General features: G+C 50.4%; 1 protein-coding gene across 1 annotated transcript; it reads left to right on the top strand.

Annotated features, from left to right (window-relative positions):
* Positions 1–10,592: 10,592 nt before the first annotated feature.
* On the top strand, positions 10,593–12,063 carry NPPB (natriuretic peptide B). Its single transcript, XM_032758950.2, has 3 exons — positions 10,593–10,827; positions 11,060–11,315; positions 11,857–12,063. The coding sequence occupies exons 1-3, from the start codon at positions 10,696–10,698 to the stop codon at positions 11,871–11,873; spliced, it is 405 nt and encodes a 134-aa protein (XP_032614841.1). The 5' UTR covers positions 10,593–10,695; the 3' UTR covers positions 11,874–12,063.
* Positions 12,064–19,947: the final 7,884 nt, after the last annotated feature.

Genomic DNA, 19,947 nt, shown 5'->3' with positions numbered 1-19,947 from the left:
CCCCTCTAGCCTGAACTCCCAGGTTTGTATTATACGGCTTGGGGCTTCTTACTTTGTTATTTTTCTGCCACTGATTTCTGAGGTTTGGTGGGAAACTTGGTGAGATCTGGGCTTTGTAATTAATAAAATACAAAGCAAAAAAACCGACAAAACATGTTTGGTCTTTCTCTGTTTCGACTACACATTCCTTGAGGGCAGGGACATTTGGGGGTCACCTTTGTCCAACAGTGGTGAGTTCATGGTAGGTGTGAACAGGTGTTTGCTCAACTAAGCCCAGGATGGTGAGAAGGGCGAGCGGGTCCCTCACCAGCAAGAGCCCTGGAGGATCTCTTAGGGGTGCCTGTCCCTGGCTGCCTGCCCACCTTTTCCAAGAGGGCTTTCTAACTCTCCTACCAGGGCCGGCAGACTGGGTCCATCCTGGAGCCCGCCTGGTGGGCTGTGGTGAGTGGAGGTTTTTCACGCCACGGGAAGTAGCCCAGGCTTGATGAATGACGGCTTCCCGAGCGAGGGATGGAGAACAATGTACCCACTTATGTGTGGGCACAGGTGATCCTGGCTGGAGCAAAGACTCTTGTAGTTTGCTTCCTGCCTGGCCGTGACAATGACTCAGGCTCTTAGCCCCATGCACTTGCACACTCCCCTCAGGGCCACATGGGATGGGCTGGAGAATCCCAGGAATGTGTTGGAGCTGCTGACAGCACTTCATGCTCTGAGTGTGATCGGCCCATGTGACTTCCTCAGGGAACTGTGTGCCTGGTGGGCTCCAGCACCCCTATCCTGAATTTCCCAGGTCTTCTGAGCCCCAGTGCTGGTGCTGAAGAGCAGGATGGGGTTGGGGGGATGCAGAGATGAAATTTAATGGGCAAATCTGCTTGCCCATGGCCACTCCACTTTGTTCTTCATCCAGGGAGGGGTGGCCTAGGTATGGTGGCCAGGGCTTGGCTGTGCACAGGGAACAGGAAGCCCTGAGTGGGAGTGGCCAGGGGAGGGGGGTGGCGCTCACTGCCTACAGCAGGTGTGGCCGTGGTGCTGACAGGTCCAGCTTATCAGGGCTGGAGGCCCAGGCTCCAGACGTGCAGGCTGTGGGGCTTTATCAGCCTTTAGAGCGCCAGAGTTTGTGGCAATCCTGCCAGCCATGGGTGCTGACAGCCAGGAGCTAGGTGGAGTACAGCTTCCTCCCTAGGCCTCCCTGCTCCCAGCCTCAAGGCCGGGGTGCACATTGCAGGGACATTTGAGGAAAGGAGAGATGGCAGGGAGGAGAGGGAGGAGGAGATGGGCCAAGAAGCTTGTTTCTCCTTCAGAGATTTTATTTATTTTATTTTAAAGGAAATGTCTCTGAGTTATATATATATATATATATTTGTTTTTTTGTTTGTTTTGTTTTGTTTTTAAAGACAGGGTCTTGCTCTGTTGCCTAGGCTGGAGTGCAGTAGTGCGATCACAGCTCACTGCAGCCTCGACCTTCCGCAAGACTTTAAAACATGTTTATACCTTCACAAAAGCTGACACCTGCTTACTGCAACAAGTTAAATTATTTTAAAAGGGCTGAGGAGCTTTGAGGGGAGAAAGGAGGAGGTGAATGAGAGGGGGATGGAGAAGCACTAAGAACAAAAATCCAGCCCCTTCCCCCTTTCCCCAGCTGCCTCCTAAGCTGTCTCGGAGCTCACCCTAGAGTCAGAGACAAAAAAAACAGACTGATGGCTGATGGGCTCCCGAGAACAGGAGTTATCTGTCACTTACGATGAACAATTTTATATATATATATATATACACACACACACACACACATATTTACATGAACACACACGTATATATTTACATGAACACACACGCACATACATATATGCATATATATGTATCTGTGTGTGTCTGTATATTTGAGACAGAGTTTTGCTCTTTTGCCCAGGCTGGAGTGCAGTGGTGCGATCTCGGCTCACTGCAACCTCTGCCTCCTGGATTCAAGCCATTCTCCTGCCTTAAGCCTCCTGAGTAGCTGGGACTACAGGCGTGCGCCACCACACCTGGCTAATTTTTGTATTTTTAGTAGAGATGGGGTTTCATCATGTTGGCCCGGCTGCTCTCGTACTCCTGACCTCAAGTGATCTACCTGCCTCGGCCTCCCAATGTGCTGACATCATGAGCGTGAGCCACCGCGCCCAGCCCAAATGGTATGTTCAAATGAGCTCTCTAAGGTTTGGAGTTGTGTCCGAAGCTACTTCACATCATGCTAGAAAAGTGATCCCATTAAGATAAGCACAGTAGGTGCTGGGGAACGAGGCAAAAGCTCTTGGTCAGCTTTATTCCCCAAGTGCTCACACCCTGAGACATTCCTGCCACTCTCCTCCCTCCTCAAAGCTTCCTCTGGGAGCCCAAGTGCCTGACGATAACCCCCAACAATGAGGGCAACGTGGGGCGTTGTCTGCCTTCTTCGCCCTGGGGATGGAGCTGAACTTCCAACGGGAAGGGTTCGGTTCCCTCTCTCACCTCCACTGGAGGAAGAAGCTGGGGTGAGAGACAAGAATTCAGCCTCAGAGGACTTTCTTTGTAGGGTGAGAAAGCCCTGGGTGTTAGGATCACAGAATTGGAGATTAGATTAGATTAGATTAGATTAGATTAGATTAAAGTTCAGCCATTACTAAGCCTGTTTGTATCTTGTGCTCCATAAATGAGGGGTCCTGTATTCCTTGTTTCTGCTGGGATCCCAGTGCTCAGACAGTGCTTGGCATACAGCAAGCACTCAATAAATAGTTGAATGGATGAACGGATGCCTCACTTTCCTCATTTATACAACAGAAATCATGGTACCCCCCTGTATTCACTATCTGTTGCTATGTAATAAATTAGCCCCAAATTACTTGGTGGCTTAAAACAGCAATCATTTTATTCCCGCTCATGATTTCCATGGGTCAGGAATTTGGGATTTTTTTTTTTTTTTAAGACAGAGTTTTGTCCTGTCACCCAGGCTGGAGTGCAGTGGCATGATCTCCGGTCACTGCAACCTCTGCCTCCCCAGGCTCAAACAATTCTCCTGCCTCAGCCTCCCCAGTAGCTGGGACTACAGGTGCGTGCCACTACGCCTGGCTAATTTTTTGTATTTTTAGTAGAGATGGGGTTTTGCCATGTTGACCAGGCTGGTCTCAAACTCCTGACCTCAAGTGATCTGCCCGCTTGGCCTCCCAAAGTGCTGGGATTACAAGCATGAGCTGCCGCGCCTGGCCAGAATTTGGGATTTTGTGTGGCTCTTTCTCAGGGTTTTTATGCCACTGCAGTCAGACAGTGGCTGGAGTTGGAATAGGAGGGGACTGGCCAGGCATTTCTCTCTCTTCATGGAGTCTCAGGGCTTCTCCAGCAGTGGCTTTGGGCTTCCTCACACCATGGTTGCCCCAGGGCTCCCAGGCAAGTGCTCTGGTGAGGAAAGTGGAAGCTACTTCAATGCTATAACCTAGTCTGGGAAGTCACAGAGCGTCACTTCTGCCACAGGCCCAGGCCCATCCAGATTCAAGAGGAGGGAACGTGGACTCTGCTTCTGATGGGAGGAGTGTTGGTGTCCCATGGTGGGAGCACAGGGGGTGGGGGAGCTCATGGCCATCTTTGGAGATTCAATCTGCCGCCGCTAGGAGGAGGCTGGACTGACATTCGAACCTAGGCAGGCCGAATGCAGGTCCTGACTTCTGCACCACTGCTGCATGGGGCTGCCCCAGAACAGGCCAAGTCTCCCAAAGACCTAAAGCAAAACTAAGGATGCAGTGAGGCCCACAGCAAATACCCTTTGCAAATACAAGATGCCTGGATTCGTTTACTGTGGCTGTCCTAAGAAAGCACCGCAAAGTGGGTGGCTTCGAACAACAGAAATGGTCTCCTTATGGTTCCAGAGGCCAAAAGGCTGAGACCGTGGACCGGGCCATGCCTTCTCTGAGGACTCTAGGGAGGGGCCGTCCTTGCCTCTCCCAGCCTCCAGGGTTGCTGGGAATCAGGGGTGTTCCTTGGCTTGTACATGCATCGCTGCAGCCTCTGCCTCGGATTTTACTCGGCCTCCCCCCTGCCTGTCTGTGTCTGCATCTCTCCTCTTCTTACAAGGACATCAGCCGTATTGGACCAGGACCTACCCTCATCCAGTATGATCTCATCCTAACAAATGACATCTGCACAGATCCTTTTTCCAAACAAGGTCACACACTGAGGCTCTGGGTGGACACAAATTTTGGGGACATGATTCAACTCATAATGGCTCTGTCTGATTTCCCAGTCATGCCCTGCCTATGTTCCCAGCCCCTCATGAGGCTCCTCACCGCCTTTTCAATGGGGGGACATGGCTCCTGGGTCACCGAGCACGTCCAGGAGGATGCAGCCAGCCTCGGAGGGCCTAGAACGCAGAGCCCGAGTGGCAGTGGCCACCTTCACTGGGGAGTAAGGTCAGGGAAGAGAGGCAGCCAGAGGGCCTTTGGTGGCCTGCCAGCGCCTCCCTCACTTCCCGCATGTCACAGGACTTCTTTCGGTCCAGCCGGCTCTGCTCCTCAGTTGTCCCTCCCAAGCACAGTGCATCCTCTCCCGGGGACGGCTCTATTAATAACCCTCATGTGGATGTTCTGGGACGGCCATTCATGCTTCCTGTTCTCACGTGTGGCCCCCACTCTATGCCATTCATGAGAGTGACCCCCAGGCGTGGCTGGCTCCCTCCCTTTCTCCACTGCCAGCGCGTCTGCAGGATCCAAGTTGCCATGTGTTTGCTGTTCACAGTGACCCATGAGTGAGAGGCGGTGGCGTTCACACCATAGTTTAAGTTAACAATGCCCGGCTGGGATGTGTGCTTTGTGGCCCTCCTCGGGGACTGCAGTGTGGCAGAAAAAAACACCCTGAGATTCCTCTCTTCTCTTTCTCCTGCTGATATTTTGCTGCCCCCTAACAATCATTGAATCCAATGTAAGCTATAAAAAGCAGCCTCAAGAGTGCTAAGCAGGGGAGGGAAGGATGGAGACGGGTCTGCAGGGGCGACTAAAGATTCCCAGCACGAAAGGCAACCCCCATCTGTCAAGGATATTCATCCACCTAATGGGGATAATAATTTATCCTAGGGCTGTTGCTAAGGCTGAGTTAATACAGCTGAAGTGTACTAGCAAGGCTAATGGCGCCCACCTGAGCTCAAATCTTTGCACACGTCCTCACCTAAATGTAAAAACTCAACAAAGAATGCAAATGAAGCCATGACTCACTCCTTCAACATTACTAGGAGACAGAACCCAACAAACTTCAAATAATCTGCAGGTAGAAAAAAACCACCAAATACCAGCAGACCCCTCCGCTGCCACTACAGGTCATGAGCAGGATCAACAGGGCAAGGGAAGCTTAAAGGACTCAGTATAGGCCGGGCACCGGGGCTCACGCCGGTAATCCCAACCCTTTGGGAGGCAAAAGTGCGAGGATTACTTGAGCTCAGGAGCTTGAGACCAGCCTGGGCAACATGGTGAAATCCCATCTCCACAAAAAAAAAAAAAAAAAAGAAACAAAAAAAAATCCCCCCAAAATTAGCCAGGCGTGGTGGTGCACGCCTGTAGTCCCAGCTACTTGGGAGCCTGAGCAGGGAGGGTCACTTGAGCCCAGGAGGTCAAGGCTGCAGTGAGCTGTGATCACGCCACTGCACTCCAGCCTGGGTGACAGAGCAAGACCCTGTCTCAAAAAACACAAAACAAAAAAACCTGTACATGGATTTTAAAAATATGGATTAAAACATGCAGATGCAAACTATGTAAACATAATAAACATTGCTCAGGCAACACACTTTTGATGAGGCTCCTTCCATGTGTCCAGTCCTGCACCAGCCATTCCAAGTACATGTCCTGTGCAGCTTCCATCCCAGAGGGGGAAACAGACAAGCCACTGAAGAATGTACTGAACAATGGCCTCCAAAAAGATATATTCATTTCCCAGCTCCTGGAACTTGTGAGTGTGATCTTATTTGGAACAAAGGTCATTGCAGATGTCATGAAATTAAAGATCTTGAGAAGATATAGGGTGGGTCCTAAACCCAGTGACAGGGGTCCTTATAAAAGAAAGGGAGAGAGACATTTGAGACACAGAGATGCAGAGAAGCTCATGTGAGGACAGAGTCAGAGATGGGAGTGGTGCATGTATGAGCTGAGGAATGCCTGGAGCTGTCAGGAGCTAGAGGGGCCAGGAAAGATCTCCCCTATAGCCCCAGAAACAGCTCGGCCTGGACAGCATCTTGATTTTGGATTTCTGGCTTCCTGAATGATGAAAGATGCTTTTCTGTTGTTTGAAGCTGCTGAGTTGGTGGCCATTTGTTATAGCAGCCCTGGGAAACAAATGCAGGGAAGGCATTTTCCTTGCAACCAACTTCAAGATCATTGCTTGAGGCTGGCACAATGGCTCACACCTGTAATCCCAGCACTTTGGGAGGCTGAGGTGGGAGGATCATTTGAGGCCAGGAGTTTGAGACCAGCCTAAGCAATATAGTGAGACCCCATCTCTACCTGCCCCCACCCCCCAAAAAAAGAACAAAACAGAAATTAGCTAGAAGTGGTGGCACCTACCTGTAGTCCCAGCTGCTAGGGAGGCTGAGGTGGGAGAATGGCATAAGCCCAGGGGTTTGAGGCTGCAGTAAGCCATGATCGCGCCACTGCACTCCAGCCTGGGTGATGGAGGGAGACCAAGAGACAAAATCTTATTCACAGTTGGATGTCTACCATTGAGAGTGCAGTCAGGATCCACTTGGAGACAGGAACCATGCCAGTTTATTCTAACAGAGAGAACTTAGTATATAAAAGTGTTAACTAGATATTGAAAACCTGAAAAGGCAAAGAGAAAACACTAAGTGTCACGGACAGAGAAACTGCAGGAAGTAGCTACCGTCCTCGGACAAGGGCAATGAAGGGAAGAGGCTGAAGCTGTTAAAACTTAGAAGCTTGGAGGAGGAGTCCCTTGGGGCTGGGACGCAGACCTCTGAAGAGGATGGAAAGAATGAGAAGAAGCCAGATATTGGGGCCAGCTCTCCAGACAGGCATGGCCACACTTAATCAAAGTCAGATCATATTTCTCCTTGGCTCAATACACTCCATGGCTGACCTGCAACGGTGACTCATGCTTGTAATCCCAGGACTTTGGGAGGCTGAGGCGGGCGGATCACGGGGTCAGGAGTTCAAGACCTGCCTGGCCGACACAGTAAAACCCTGCCTCTACTAAAAATATAAAAATTAGCTGGGCGTGGCGGCAGGCACCTGTAATCCTAGCTACTTGGGAGGCTGAGGCAGGAGAATCGCTTGAACCCAGGAGGCGGAGGTTGCAGTGAGCCGAGATCACACCACAGCACTCCAGCCTGGGCAACAGAGCGAGACTCTGTCTTAAAAACAAAAAAACAAACAATAACAACAACAACAAAACACTCTATGGCTCCCATCTGATTTGGAGTAAAGTGAGTCCGAGTCGTACCTGGAAGGCTGTGCTTTGTTGCACCCTGATGGCTTCTCTGAGTCCACTTCCTACCTGTCTCTCCTCACTCACTTCACTCCCCAGCACTGCCTTCTGGTTCTTGGATGTTTCAGACACACGTAGGGCCTTTGCACTGGCTGTTCCTCCTCCCTGGAACACTGTTCCATTAAATATCTTCTAAATCCTTTTATAAGGACCCTTGTGATGACATTGAGCCCTCCTGAATAATCCAGGAGAATCTCTCCACCTTGAGGTCCTTAACTTAACCACACCTGCAAAGTCCTTTTTACCATGTAAAGTAGTATATTCACAGGTTCTGGGGATTAGGATATGGACATCTTTTGGGGACTATTATTCAGCCTACCACAGACATCATCAAATTTAATCCTTGTACATTAATGCTGCAACAGAGGTGTTATGATTAGCTTCACTGAATAGACTTGGAAAGCACATAGCATATGACAGGCCTTCGATAAATGTTGATGGGGCTGATCTGGTGTGAGAGTTGGTTGACAACATGTTCTCCTTCCTGGACAGCAGGCCTTGGAGGATGTGTCTAGTTCTGTGTCTTCCTCAAGTGTTCTCCCACAGTCCCCTCCACTGGGAACAGATAGAAACTCTGTCAGAGTGTATGACACTTAGACACTTAATTGTCTCACTTGGGGTCACTTTGTCTCCCCAGTGAGATCACAATCTCCTTCAGTGTAAAGACCAACTCTCATGTACTACTAATTATTTGGCCCTTTATACAGAGCCACGGGCTTTTGCAGACATCATTTTTTTTCCTTTTAGTCCTTGCAAGGACTGTCCATTTTGCCGAAGAGCAAAGTGAGGCTCTGGCAAGATGCAGAGTCAGTTTTTGATGGTGCTGGTTGATGAATCCTGCCTTGCTGTGAACGCTTTATCTCATGGTACCCACCATGACGGGCTCTCTGCACCCTTAGCAGCCTCTCACCCACTGACTCCCCTCTGCACTTGGCTGGATTTTCTTACCTCTTTAGCTTCCTCTTAGCCTTTTGATACTCTTACTGTGGCATGCTCATGTGCGCACACACACACACACACACACACACACACACACACACACACAAAACTACCCCAGCCCCCCAGAACATTTCCAGCACTGGTGTCTTTACACAGCCCTTACCCATCCACCCCCATTTATATTTCATCTGCAAAATGCTCATCTGAGCCGCTTCCCATTCTTTCTACTGCACACACAGTCACCACTAGACTTGCACATCCCCCACAGCACAGCTCCCAGAGCCTTCATAGATGACAGGGGATTCATCTAAGCTTGCTTTTTGTAGAAACACCTTGTGATCACCCTGGCAGTGATTATGAGCTTCAGGTCTGGAATCAGACTGCCTGGTTAGACTAATCAGACTGGTTAGAATCCAGGCTTTATCATGTGTCAATTGTGTGACTTTTGGAAAGTAGATTAATTCATGAGCACCATTTCCTCCTCTGAAGTGAGGAATAATAACCATGCCTTTCTCACCTCAGGGGCAGATGCTATTTTTTAGGCAAGATTTGCTTAGAGGTCCCGGTTTCTTATTGCTGCCCTTCTCTGCTGTAACTCTTCTCCCCTCGTAGACAGCTCCACTCCTCCAGCCTGCTGCTCGTTGACACCAATTCTCTGGAAGAGGAGTAACATCAGTCATATATGCTTTAGGGGGGTATTTAAGCTGCTATGACTCTTCCCAGGGCCATTTTTCTGCAAAGCCTCATTTCTAATCACAGACAAGAGGCCCAGGCCACCTGCTAATGAGAATTAGATCATGGGTGGTCAGATGAAGGAGGCATTGGGAGAGAAGAACTCCCCATATCTCTGGTGTCTCAGCAAATAGATAACCATCAGTCCAGCCATCCTTTTGTTTTCTTTCTTTCTTTCTTTCTTTCTTTCTTTCTTTCTTTCTTTCGTTCTTTCTTTGCTTCCTTCCTTCCTTCCTTCTTTCTTTTTTCTCTCTCTGTCGCCCAGGCTGGAGTGCAGTGGCGTGATCTCAGCTCACTGCAACCTCCACCTCGTGGGTTCAAGTGATTCTCCTTCCTCAGCCTCCCGAGTAGCTGAGACTACAGGTGCCTGTCACCACGCCCAGCTAATTTTTGGTATTTTTAGTAGAGACGGGGTTTCACCATGGTCTGGATCTCCTGACCTCGTGATCCGCCCGCCTCGGCCTCCCAAAGTGCTGGGATTACAGGCGTGAACCATCACGCCCAGCCTATCCTTGTTTTCCATCCTGTGTTGGCTTGGTGGGGGAGAGGAGGTGTTGACACCTGGAGGACACACATATAAGGCATTCCTGGGCGACTTCGTCATCACTGGACCCTGTCTCTCAAAATTCCAGCGAAATCTGCTCTTCCCTTTAAGGGGTGAAAGAAGGGTCAGCATTCCAGAAGTTCCTGGTCATACCCAGGCTTTTAATGAATTGCCACTGCGGAATCAGCATCCTGTTGCTGTAAGGGCTATAGGATGGGCGGTTGTGAGAGCATAGGGAAAGGTCTCGGAGGTCTCTTGTCCCTGCTTCACGCAGGTCTTTCTGGCCTGAAAATCCCGTTGAAGAGAGCAGCTCTTGAGAGTTTGCTCCAAGTTCCCTCGGGGAGATCAGCACCACGGACAGCGGCCAGGGCGCCCCCGAGGACCCGCAGGCCGGCAGGGTGCACAGCGGCGAGCAGGTGCTGCGCTACGTGTGGGCCAGGGAACTCGCGCGGGGAGGGGAGACGCGCTGCGGGTGGCGGGGTCTTGGCTGGGGCTGTTTTCGCTGTGGGTCACCCTGTGCGCCCCGCGCTCACGTCGGGCCTCGGAAAGCCGGGGTTCTCCCTGCCTTTTCCAGCAACGGTAGGGTGGGGAGGCAGGACGAAAACGCCAACCTAGGACACCCAGACATTTGCAGGAAAGGAAGAAGCGGGAGACGGGGACTTGTCTGTGTCTCCAGCGCGTTCCTGCCCCCGGCCCGACCCGACCCATTTCCATACAAGGTCGGCTCTGCCCGGTCTCCACCTTTCACGTCGCAGGCGCGGAGGGGCTCATTCCCGGGCCCTGATCTCAGCGGTCCGGAATGTGGCTGATAAATCAGAGATGACCCTGCATAGCGGGGCAGGCCCGACACTCAGCTCCAGGATAAAAGGCCATGGTGTCCCGAGGAGCCAGGAGGAGCACCCCGCAGGCTGAGGGCAGGTGGGAAGCAAACCCGGACGCATCGCAGCAGTAGCAGAGGCAGCAGCAGCAGCCTCCGCAGTCCCTCCAGAGACATGGATCCCCAGATAGCACCTTCCCGGGCGCTCCTGCTCCTGCTCTTCTTGCACCTGGCTCTCCTGGGAGGTCGTTCCCACCCGCTGGGCAGCCCCGGTTCAGTCTCAGACTTGGAAACGTCCGGGTTACAGGTGAGAGCGGAGGGCAACTCAGGCGGATTGGACAGCAGCAATGAAAGGGTCCTCACCTGCTGTCCCAAGAGGCTCTCATCTTTCCTTTGGAATTAGTGATAAAGGAATCAGAAAATGGAGAGACTGGGTGCCCTGATCCTGTACCCAAGGCAGTCGGTTCACTTGGGTGCCATGAAGGGCTTGTGAGCCCAGGGGTGGGTCCCTAAGGCTTGGACTCCCCCATCCATTGCAGGAGCAGCGCAACCATTTGCAGGGCAAACTGTCGGAGCTGCAGGCGGAGCAGACATCCCTGGAGCCCCTCCAGGAGAGCCCCCTTCCCACAGGTGTCTGGAAGGCCCGGGAGGTAGCCACCGAGGGCATCCGTGGGCACCGCAAAATGGTCCTCTACACCCTGCGGGCACCACGAAGCCCCAAGATGGTGCAAGGATCTGGCTGCTTTGGGAGGAAGATGGACCGGATCAGCTCCTCCAGTGGCCTGGGCTGCAAAGGTGAGCACCCCCTGCCACCCCGGCCGCCTGCCCCCATTCCAGTGTGTGACACTGTTAGAGTCACTTTGGGGTTTGTTGTCTCTGGGAACCACACTCTTTGAGAAAATGTCACCTGGACATCACTTCCTCTTGTTAACAGCCTTCAGGGCCAAGGGGTGCCTTTGTGCAATTAGTAAATGTGGGCCTCTTTCATTACCATGCCCACAATTCCTTCTCCCCACCTCCTACCTCTTATCAAAGGGGCAGAATCTCCTTTGGGGTCTGTTTATCATTTGGCAGCCCCCCAGTGGTGCAGAAAGAGAATCAAACATTTCCTCCTGGATTCCTCTAAACTGTCTATAGTCTCAAAGGCAGAGAGCAGGATCACCAGAGCGATGATAATCCCCGATTTACAGACGAGGAAACGGAGGCTCAGAGAGTTGCATTAAGCCTCAAACGTCTGATGACTAACAGGGTGGCGGGTGGCACACTATGAGGGAAGCACAGACCCTGCCTCCATCTCCCACCCTAACCATCATCACCCTCTCTCTTTCCCTGACAGTGCTGAGGCGGCATTAAGAGGAAGTCCTGGTTGCAGACACCTGCTTCTGATTCCACAAGGGGCTTTTTCCTCAACCCTCTGGTCGCCTTTGAAGTGACTCTTTTTTTTATGTATTTATGTATTTATTTGATTGTTTTATATAAGATGGTTTCTTACCTTTGAGCACAAAATTTCCACGGTGAAATAAAGTCAACATTATAAGCTTTATCTTTTGAAACTGATTTGTCTTGGCACATTAAAAGTAATCCCTCATTTCAAAGAAACCAACCCAACTAAAACCACAAAGCCCTGTGATCTCAAGGCATCTTCATGGTGGGATGGGGATGTGGCCTTAGAGGTAGCAGGCTTTCTTTTCTTTCAGAGTTTTTAATGCTCTGAAATGTTACTAAGTATCTCAAGCACATGAGGCACTTGGGAGAAACTGCTTTTCAAAGCAGGGCAGTTTCTTCTTGGGTGTGGAATGGCCCTGACGTATGTGTGCAACCTGAGGGCGCGTATCCAGCCATTTTCTCCACTCGTCCTTGCTCTGCCTGGAATTCCACCATTAAAGTACTCTCCCTGGGGATTATTGCTTTCAGGTCTCAGCTAAAATGTCAGCGACTGGGGGTGGTGTGTGTGGGTGTGGCTCATCTACATTCCCATATGGGGGTGAGCCCTCCATCCTGCTCCAAATATCAGCTTTGAAACTCCAATTCCTGGGGTCATCCTGCAAAGGAGCCTTCAAAACTCCAACCCACAAAGTGAGAGGGGTCTGGCGATCAGCCCAGCTTTCCAGGGTGCCCCTCCCCTGGGGCTGCGTCATCTCTTCTCTTTGCCTTAACCAGTGGGGGAAGCCATCTCCTCTATGGGTCCCCTTCCCACACACCCTGCAATCCAGGCCCCCGCAGTGCTGAGTTCCTCTCCTTTCAGATTCCTGGGAAGGGCCTCATGTCATTCGCTTTCTCACAATGCCATTTATAATTCCAGCTCAGCTGAGGGGTAAGGCACCATGAGGTCCACTATTATTATGCCCATTTTCCAAATGGGAAAATTGAGACCCTGGAAAACCGAGACCCTGGAAAACCAAGCATCCTATCCAAGAGCACACAGCAACTAAGCGCTGGTGCTGGGAACTGAGCAGAGATCCAGGTGACTCTTGAGCCTGTGCTCTCCGACTTTTGAGCCCCACACTCCTGCCCTTGAACTTCACTCTCAAGTCCTTTCTGATGTTCTCATCAGATGTTTCTTTGAATGAGAGGGACCTAGAGGGTGGACCTTTGTGTTATTTATCATTTTCACCCAGTGTGCATCTGAGGATTTATGGATATCTAATGACATCAATTAAGATTGTTTAGACCGGGTGCGGTGGCTCACGCCTGTAATCCCAGCACTTTGGGAGGCCGAGGCCAGAGGATCACCTGAGGTCAGGAGTTTGAGACCAGCCTGCCAACATGGTGAAACCCCGTCTCTACTAAAAACACAAACATTAGCAGGGCATGGTGGTGTGTGCCTGTAATTCCAGCTATTCAGGAGGCTGAGGCAGGAGAATCGCTTGAATCTGAGAGGTGGAGGTTGCAGTGAGCTAAGATTGCACCACTGCACTCCAGCCTGGGTAACAAGAGCGAAACTCCATAATCTCAAAAAAACAAATTATTCAAAAATGAGGTTTTAGGCCAGGGACGGTGGCTCACACTGTAATCCCAACACTTTGAAAGGCCGAGGCAGAAGGATGGCTTGAGCCCAGGAGTTCAGGACCAGCCTGGGCAACATAATGGGACCCCCATATCTTCAAGAAATGAAAATGAAAAAAATTATCTGGGTGTGGTGGTGCATGCCTGTGGTCCCAGCTACTCAGGAGGCTGAGGTGGGAAGATCGATTAAGCCTGGAAGAGGGGAGGCTGCAGTGAGCTGCTATTGCGCCACTGTACTCCAGCTTGGGTGACAGAGGGAGACACTGTCTCAAAAAACAAACAAACAAACAAAAAAAGAGAATAAAATAAAAAAAAGAGGTTTTAGGGGCAGCTTATTTTTCCACCAACTGTGAGTCATGTCTAATGTTTCCGACCCGGGGAGAGCAATGAGTAGTTAGAATAGTTAATATTCACAAAGGCCTCATTCATGTACCAGGCACAGTCATAGAGACCTCACAACAACGAAGGAGTTAAAATTCTTTTTTTTTTTTTTTGAGGCACGTCTCACTCTGTCATCCAGGCTGAAGTGCAGAGTGGTGCAACCTTGGCTCAGTGCAACCTCCGACTCCTGGGTTCAAGCGATTCTCTCACCTTAACCTCCTGAGTAGCTGGGAGTACAGGCATGCACCACCACCCTCAGCTAACTTTTGTATTTTTTGTAGAGATGGGGTTTCACCATGTTGGCCAGGCTGGTCTCGAACTCCTGGCCTCAAGTGATCCACCCACCTCGGCCTCCCAAAGTGCTGCGATTACAGGCATGAGCCACCGCGCCTGGCCTGGAGTTAAAACTCTTACATCCCTCATTTTACAGATGGGGAAACCAAGGCACAGAGAGATTATATAACTTTCTCAATGTCATGTAGTTAGCAAGTGGCAGAGCCAAGATTCGAGGACCCAGACCCCTAACCACTGTCCCACCCAGCTTTTTCCAAGCCAGTGAATTAGGCTTGTGGGTGGGATGGAGGTCCCTCTCCTAGTGGCATCACTCAGTTCAACATTTGGGGCCACTGCCTGCTGGTGGCCTTTCCCCTCTGCTCAGGTGATGAGGACACACCCCTCCCAAAATACTCCCCAAACCCAGCCAGCACTTTCAAATTCCTGCAGATAAGCCTGGCTCATCCATAAATGGGGCTCAGATGGTGGAGGCTGTACACACCGTACATCCTGTTACTTGGGTCCTTTTCCCAAGCAAGGAAAGAGGACCCCAAAGTGACCTGTGAAGGGGCCAAAGGGGCCAAATGTGACAGTTGGAGCCTGGTAGTGGTAGTGGGCCACCTGCTGTACCCAGTGAGTGACATCTCATCAAGCTCTCCACGTGGTTGGTGTTTGCAGGCAGCTTTGTGGTACACACACTGCATGTGGATGCCCTTAAAACCAGCCCTCCCTAACCATTCCCCACGTAGCTGTAGCCATGGCCTTAATCTCCCTGACTCCCCGTTACCAACCTTGTCTCCCAAAGAAGCTGCCAAATGATTTATCTCCATAGACACTTTTTTCTTTCTTTCTTCTTTCTTTCTTTTCTTTCTTTCTTTCTTTCTTTCTTTCTTTCTTTCTTTCTTTCTTCTTTCTTTCTTTCTTCTTTTTCTTTCTTTCTTTCTTTCTTTCTTTTTTCTTCTTTTTTCCTTCTTTCTTTCTTTTTCTTTTTTTCTTTCTTTCTCTCTTTCTTCTTTCTTTCTTTTCTTTTTTTTTTTTTTTTGAGACAGAGTTCTGTGTTGCTCAGGCTGGAGTGCAGTGGCACGAATACAGCTCACTGCAGCCTCAACCTCTCAGGCTCAAGCAATCCTCCCACCTCAGTCTTCCAAGTAGCTGGGACCACAGGCTCATGCATCGCGCCTGGCTAATTTTTTTTTACTTTTAATTTTTTGTAGAGATGGGGTTTCACCAGGTTGCCCAGGCTGGTCTCAAGCTCCTGGGCTCAAGCAATCCTCCCACCTTGGCCTCCCAAAGTGCTGGGATTACAGGTGTGAGCCACTGTGCGCAGACTTATGCTTGTTATTTTATTTTTTATTTATTAATTATTTTTTGAGACAGAGTCTTGCTCTGCTGCCCAGGCTGGAGTGCAGTGGCACAACCTTGGCTCCCTGCAACCTCTGCCTCCCGGGTTCAAGCAATTGTCCTGCTTCAGCCTCCTGAGTAGCTGGGACTACAGGCGTGCACCACCCCACTTGGCTAATTTTTTTGTATTTTTGGTGGAGACGGGGTTTCACTGTGTTGGCCAGGCTGGTCTTGAACTCCTGACCTCAAATGATCCGCCTGCCTTGGCTTCTCGAAGTGCTGGGATTACAGGCGTGAGCCACCGCACCCAGACTCTTGTTATTTTAATCTTTCCAGAAAGACATGCTGGTGAAAACAGATCGAGGAGATTTAGTCCATATGGCTTCAGAGCTGGAAGAAGCTTCAATAGAGAGTGAACTGGTTTTTTCAGGTCTCCAGTGTTGAGGTCACACAGGTTAGGACCATGTTGGGCCCAAAAGCTTCATCTCATGTCAGTGATTTTGCACCTGGGACAGTCTCGAGGTACACTGAGCCCCTCTTCCTCCCTCTTATGGCTGCTTTGATCCTTCATTGATTTTTCGAGTTTTGTTTTGTTTTGTTTTGTTTTGTTTTGAGATGGAGTCTCACTCTGTTGCCCAGGCTGGAGTGCAGTGGTGCGATCTCGGCTCACTGCAACCTCTGCCTCCCAGGTTCAAGCAATTCTCCTGCCTCAGCCTCCTGAGTAGCTGGGACTACAGGTGCGTGCCATCACGCCCGGCTAATTTTTTTTTTTTTTAGTAGAGACGGGGTTTCACCGTGGTCTCCATCTCCTGACCTCGTGATCCACCCGCCTCGGCCTGCCAAAGTGCTGGGATTACAAGCGTGAGCCACCGCGCCCGGCCGAGACTCACTTCTAAGGGACACAGAACAGTAGAACATGAAGAATGGGATGTCACTTCTGAGATCAGGTTACAAAGAGACTGTGGCTTCTTCCTTAACTTCTCTCTCTTTCTCGCCTGACCTAATAGAAGACAGTTGCGTCTCCATGGAGAGACCCATGTGGCAAGAAACTGATGTTTCCGCCAGCCACCAGCCAGAGAACCTGTGGCTTCTGCCAACAGCTGCAGGAGTGAGCCTGAAAGCACATCCTCCCCCAGCCAAACCTTGAGATGATTGCAGCCCCAGCCAACGCCTTAATTGCCCAGGGACCCCAGGCCAAGCAGGGCCAGATCCCTGATCCACAGAGCACAGAGGCGATGAGATAATAGATGTGCGTTGTGTGAAGTTGCTAAGGTTTGGGGTGACTTGGTTTTTGTTTTGTTTTGGTTTTTGTTTTGTTTTGGTTTTTGTTTGTTTGCTTGCTTATTTATTTATTAAAGACAGGGTTCCTTATGTTGCCCAGTCTGGTCTTGAACTCCTGAGCTCAAGGGATCTTCCTGCCTCAGCCTCCCAAAGGGCTAGTATTACAGGCATGAGCCACCATGCCTGGCTTTTGTTTTTTTGAGAAAGGTTCTCACTCTGTCACCCAGGCTGGAGTGCAGTGGCTTGGTCATGGCTCACTGCGGCCTCAACTTCTTGGGCTCTGGTGATTCTCCCACCTCAGTGTCCAGGGTAGCTGGGATGATAGGCACGCAGCACTGCACCCAGCTAATTTTTTGTATTTTTAGTAGAGATGGGGTTTTGCCATGTTGCCCAGGGTGGTCTTGAACTCCTGGGTTCAAATGATCCTCCCAAAGTGTTGGAATGACAGGCGTGAGCCACCACGCCCAGGCTGGGGTGACTTGTTACCCAGCAGTAGTTAACTAAAACAGCCTGTCACTCCCCCTCACTCTTGCTTTCTTTGAATAGGAACCCCCACAAAACTTTAGCGAGTGACCTTTTGCCTTGGGCTTTGTTTTCTAGGGAAACTGTCCCCAGTATTCAGCCCCTAGTGACCTCCATATTAAACCAAAGAAACGAAACATCATTTTCAAAGTCAGCAACGATCATCCCTGAATATGAACCAATTTCTCCCAACTGGGGCTTCTGCTTTAGACCATCTGGGTCCCACAGAATCATGCCACGAATGTGTTGGGGTTTTCGTGCCAGCTCTGCACGCGGGTGACACTGCACACTCTGGGGCTCCCTGCAGCAGCCCAGGGCATCCCTCCAGAGAATCGTGAAGCCAAACTCTGGGCTGGAATCTGGCAACACCCAGATTCTGGATTCTCCCACCCGTTTGCAGTGCTCTGCCCGTCGTATGACTAAGATGACTTCTTTCCAGTGATAAGGAAATAAAAGGCTTTTGATTTTTCAGCTGTGGAAGAGGTGGGGATGGAGGTGGGCCTGGCTTTCTGTGCCTGTTACTTTTCTTCTCTCTCACTCCCACAAGCTGCTTCTAACCACCCTATTAAATACTAGATCCCCCTGCACACATCCCTCCAGGCTGAGCAGGAGCATGAAAATGAAGAGAAATTTTATGTCAAGCCACTTTCCGGTTTGGGCTTTAATAAGATTTGGGGTAATAAGTGCCTTTGAGGATGGTTTGTGTCTTTGCCGAGCTCTGTTAGTGCAGGAGGTGATGCTGGTTCTATTCAAAAGCCACAGGGCAGCACAACTGAATATCTATTTCCTCCCCCCCCCACACCCCCCCCCAACAAAAACCTGGCTAATAGACTCCACAGATGACACTTATGTCCCACTCCAGTTTCACTCTGGAAGAGGAAAAGTGACTGTAATAAAAGGAGGTGGGAAAATTCTGAAATTCTCTTTCTGGAACCTTGCATGGGACTTCCGCTTCTCCTTGGACTACCCACGGACTTCAGCAGTGGCTCAGGACAGAGGAGCAGTGTCGCCATGGAAGTCCCTGCTTATATCAAAGGCTCATCTCAAAGGGCATCTCCGGCAGACAGGTGGAGGGACGCACACAGCACCAGCATGCGTGTCCCCCAGCAAGGGTGCTCGCTGGATCCCCTTCGCTAATAATAACACTTCCAACTGAGCAATTAAGCTGTGAGCACATTCCGGGGACTCATGAGGATATGAGAGGTTTTCGCCCCCGCAAGGTCCTATTTAGGATTGCAGCCATTTCAGGCTGGGCGCAGTGGCTCAGTCCTGTAATCCCAGCACTTTGGGAGGCCACGGCAGGAGGATTGCTTGAGCCCAAGAGTTCGAAACAGGCCTGGGCAACATAGCAAGACCCTGTCTCTATTTAAAAAAAAAAAAAAAAAAGAATTGTACCCATTTCAGATTTCTTTTTTTTTTTTTTTTTGAGACAGAGTCTTGCTCTGTCACCCAGGTTGGAGTGCAGTGGCGCGATCTCGGCTCACTGCCAGCTCTGCCTCCCGGGTTCACGCCATTCTCCTGCCTCAGCCTCCCGAGTAACTGGGACTATAGGCGCCTGCCACCACGCCCAGCTAATTTTTTGTATTTTTAGTAGAGACAGCGTTTCACCATGTTGGCCAAGATGGTCTCAATCTCTTGACCTCGTGATCCACCCGCCTCGGCCTCCCAACCATTTCAGATTTCAAGTTGAGCTTGGCTGAGTCAAATCAATTGCCAAATCTGTGCCTGTTACTTTTCTTCTCTCTCACTCCTACAGGCTGCTTCTAACCACTCCATGAAATATTAGATCCCCCCCTACAGACATCCCCCAAGGCTTGCCAAAGAGGGTCCCTTTTATCTTATCTTAGAATAACATCACCCTGGATACCTCTTGTGACCTCTGATCACTTGCTGCCCCGATTTCCAACCTTATGGCTGCACAACGCCCTGTCCACCTGGTCAGTCATGAGGTCAGCACACCTGGGGACAGATCTAGCTGGCCAGGACAGAGCTGGTCACTCGACACACATTTTCTGAGCTTCTAAGGAGTGGATTAAAACACATTCGGTGTAGAAATAGATCAGGAGAGCAGCCAAACACACACAGACTTTGTAAGTGCACAAAAAAGCTATAGCCCCAGGGGCATGGGGAAGGTGGAGGAGCTCCCTTGGGGCATCTGAAAGATGGGGAATGGGGGTTTAATTGGGGAATGCAGCTAAGAGGTAAGGAGGCAGCTCTCTACGTGAAATAGGCTAGGATACGGACATCAGTGTCAGACCTGGGGTTCCAGTCCTGGTTCTGCCACTTAGGCACCTAGTGGCCTTGGGCAAGTGGCATAGCCTCTCGGGCTCAGTTCTATTCCCTTGTAGGCAAGGACAATGCTATCTACCACCTGGGGATGGTGATCAAAATAAAACAATTTCCATAACGTTCTCAGCACAGTGCTAGGCATGTTACAAGCAATCAATAAAGACAGCTATGATGGCCATCTTGCAGGGACTCAGCACTGCACGCTTGTTATGTGTTCACATGTTCTCAGCTCACTTGGGCTCCACAACAACCCTGCGAGGTAAGCAGGGAAGGTTTCTACTTTTTTTAATTTATTTATTTATTTATTTATTGAGACCGAGTCCCACTCTGTTGC

The sequence above is a fragment of the Hylobates moloch genome, unplaced genomic scaffold (genome assembly GCF_009828535.3).
Source record: "Hylobates moloch isolate HMO894 unplaced genomic scaffold, HMol_V3 SCAFFOLD_9, whole genome shotgun sequence".
In the NCBI taxonomy this organism is placed as follows: domain Eukaryota; kingdom Metazoa; phylum Chordata; class Mammalia; order Primates; family Hylobatidae; genus Hylobates; species Hylobates moloch.
Note: the sequence above shows the minus strand (reverse complement) of the source record. Positions and strands in the feature narration are given on the sequence as shown.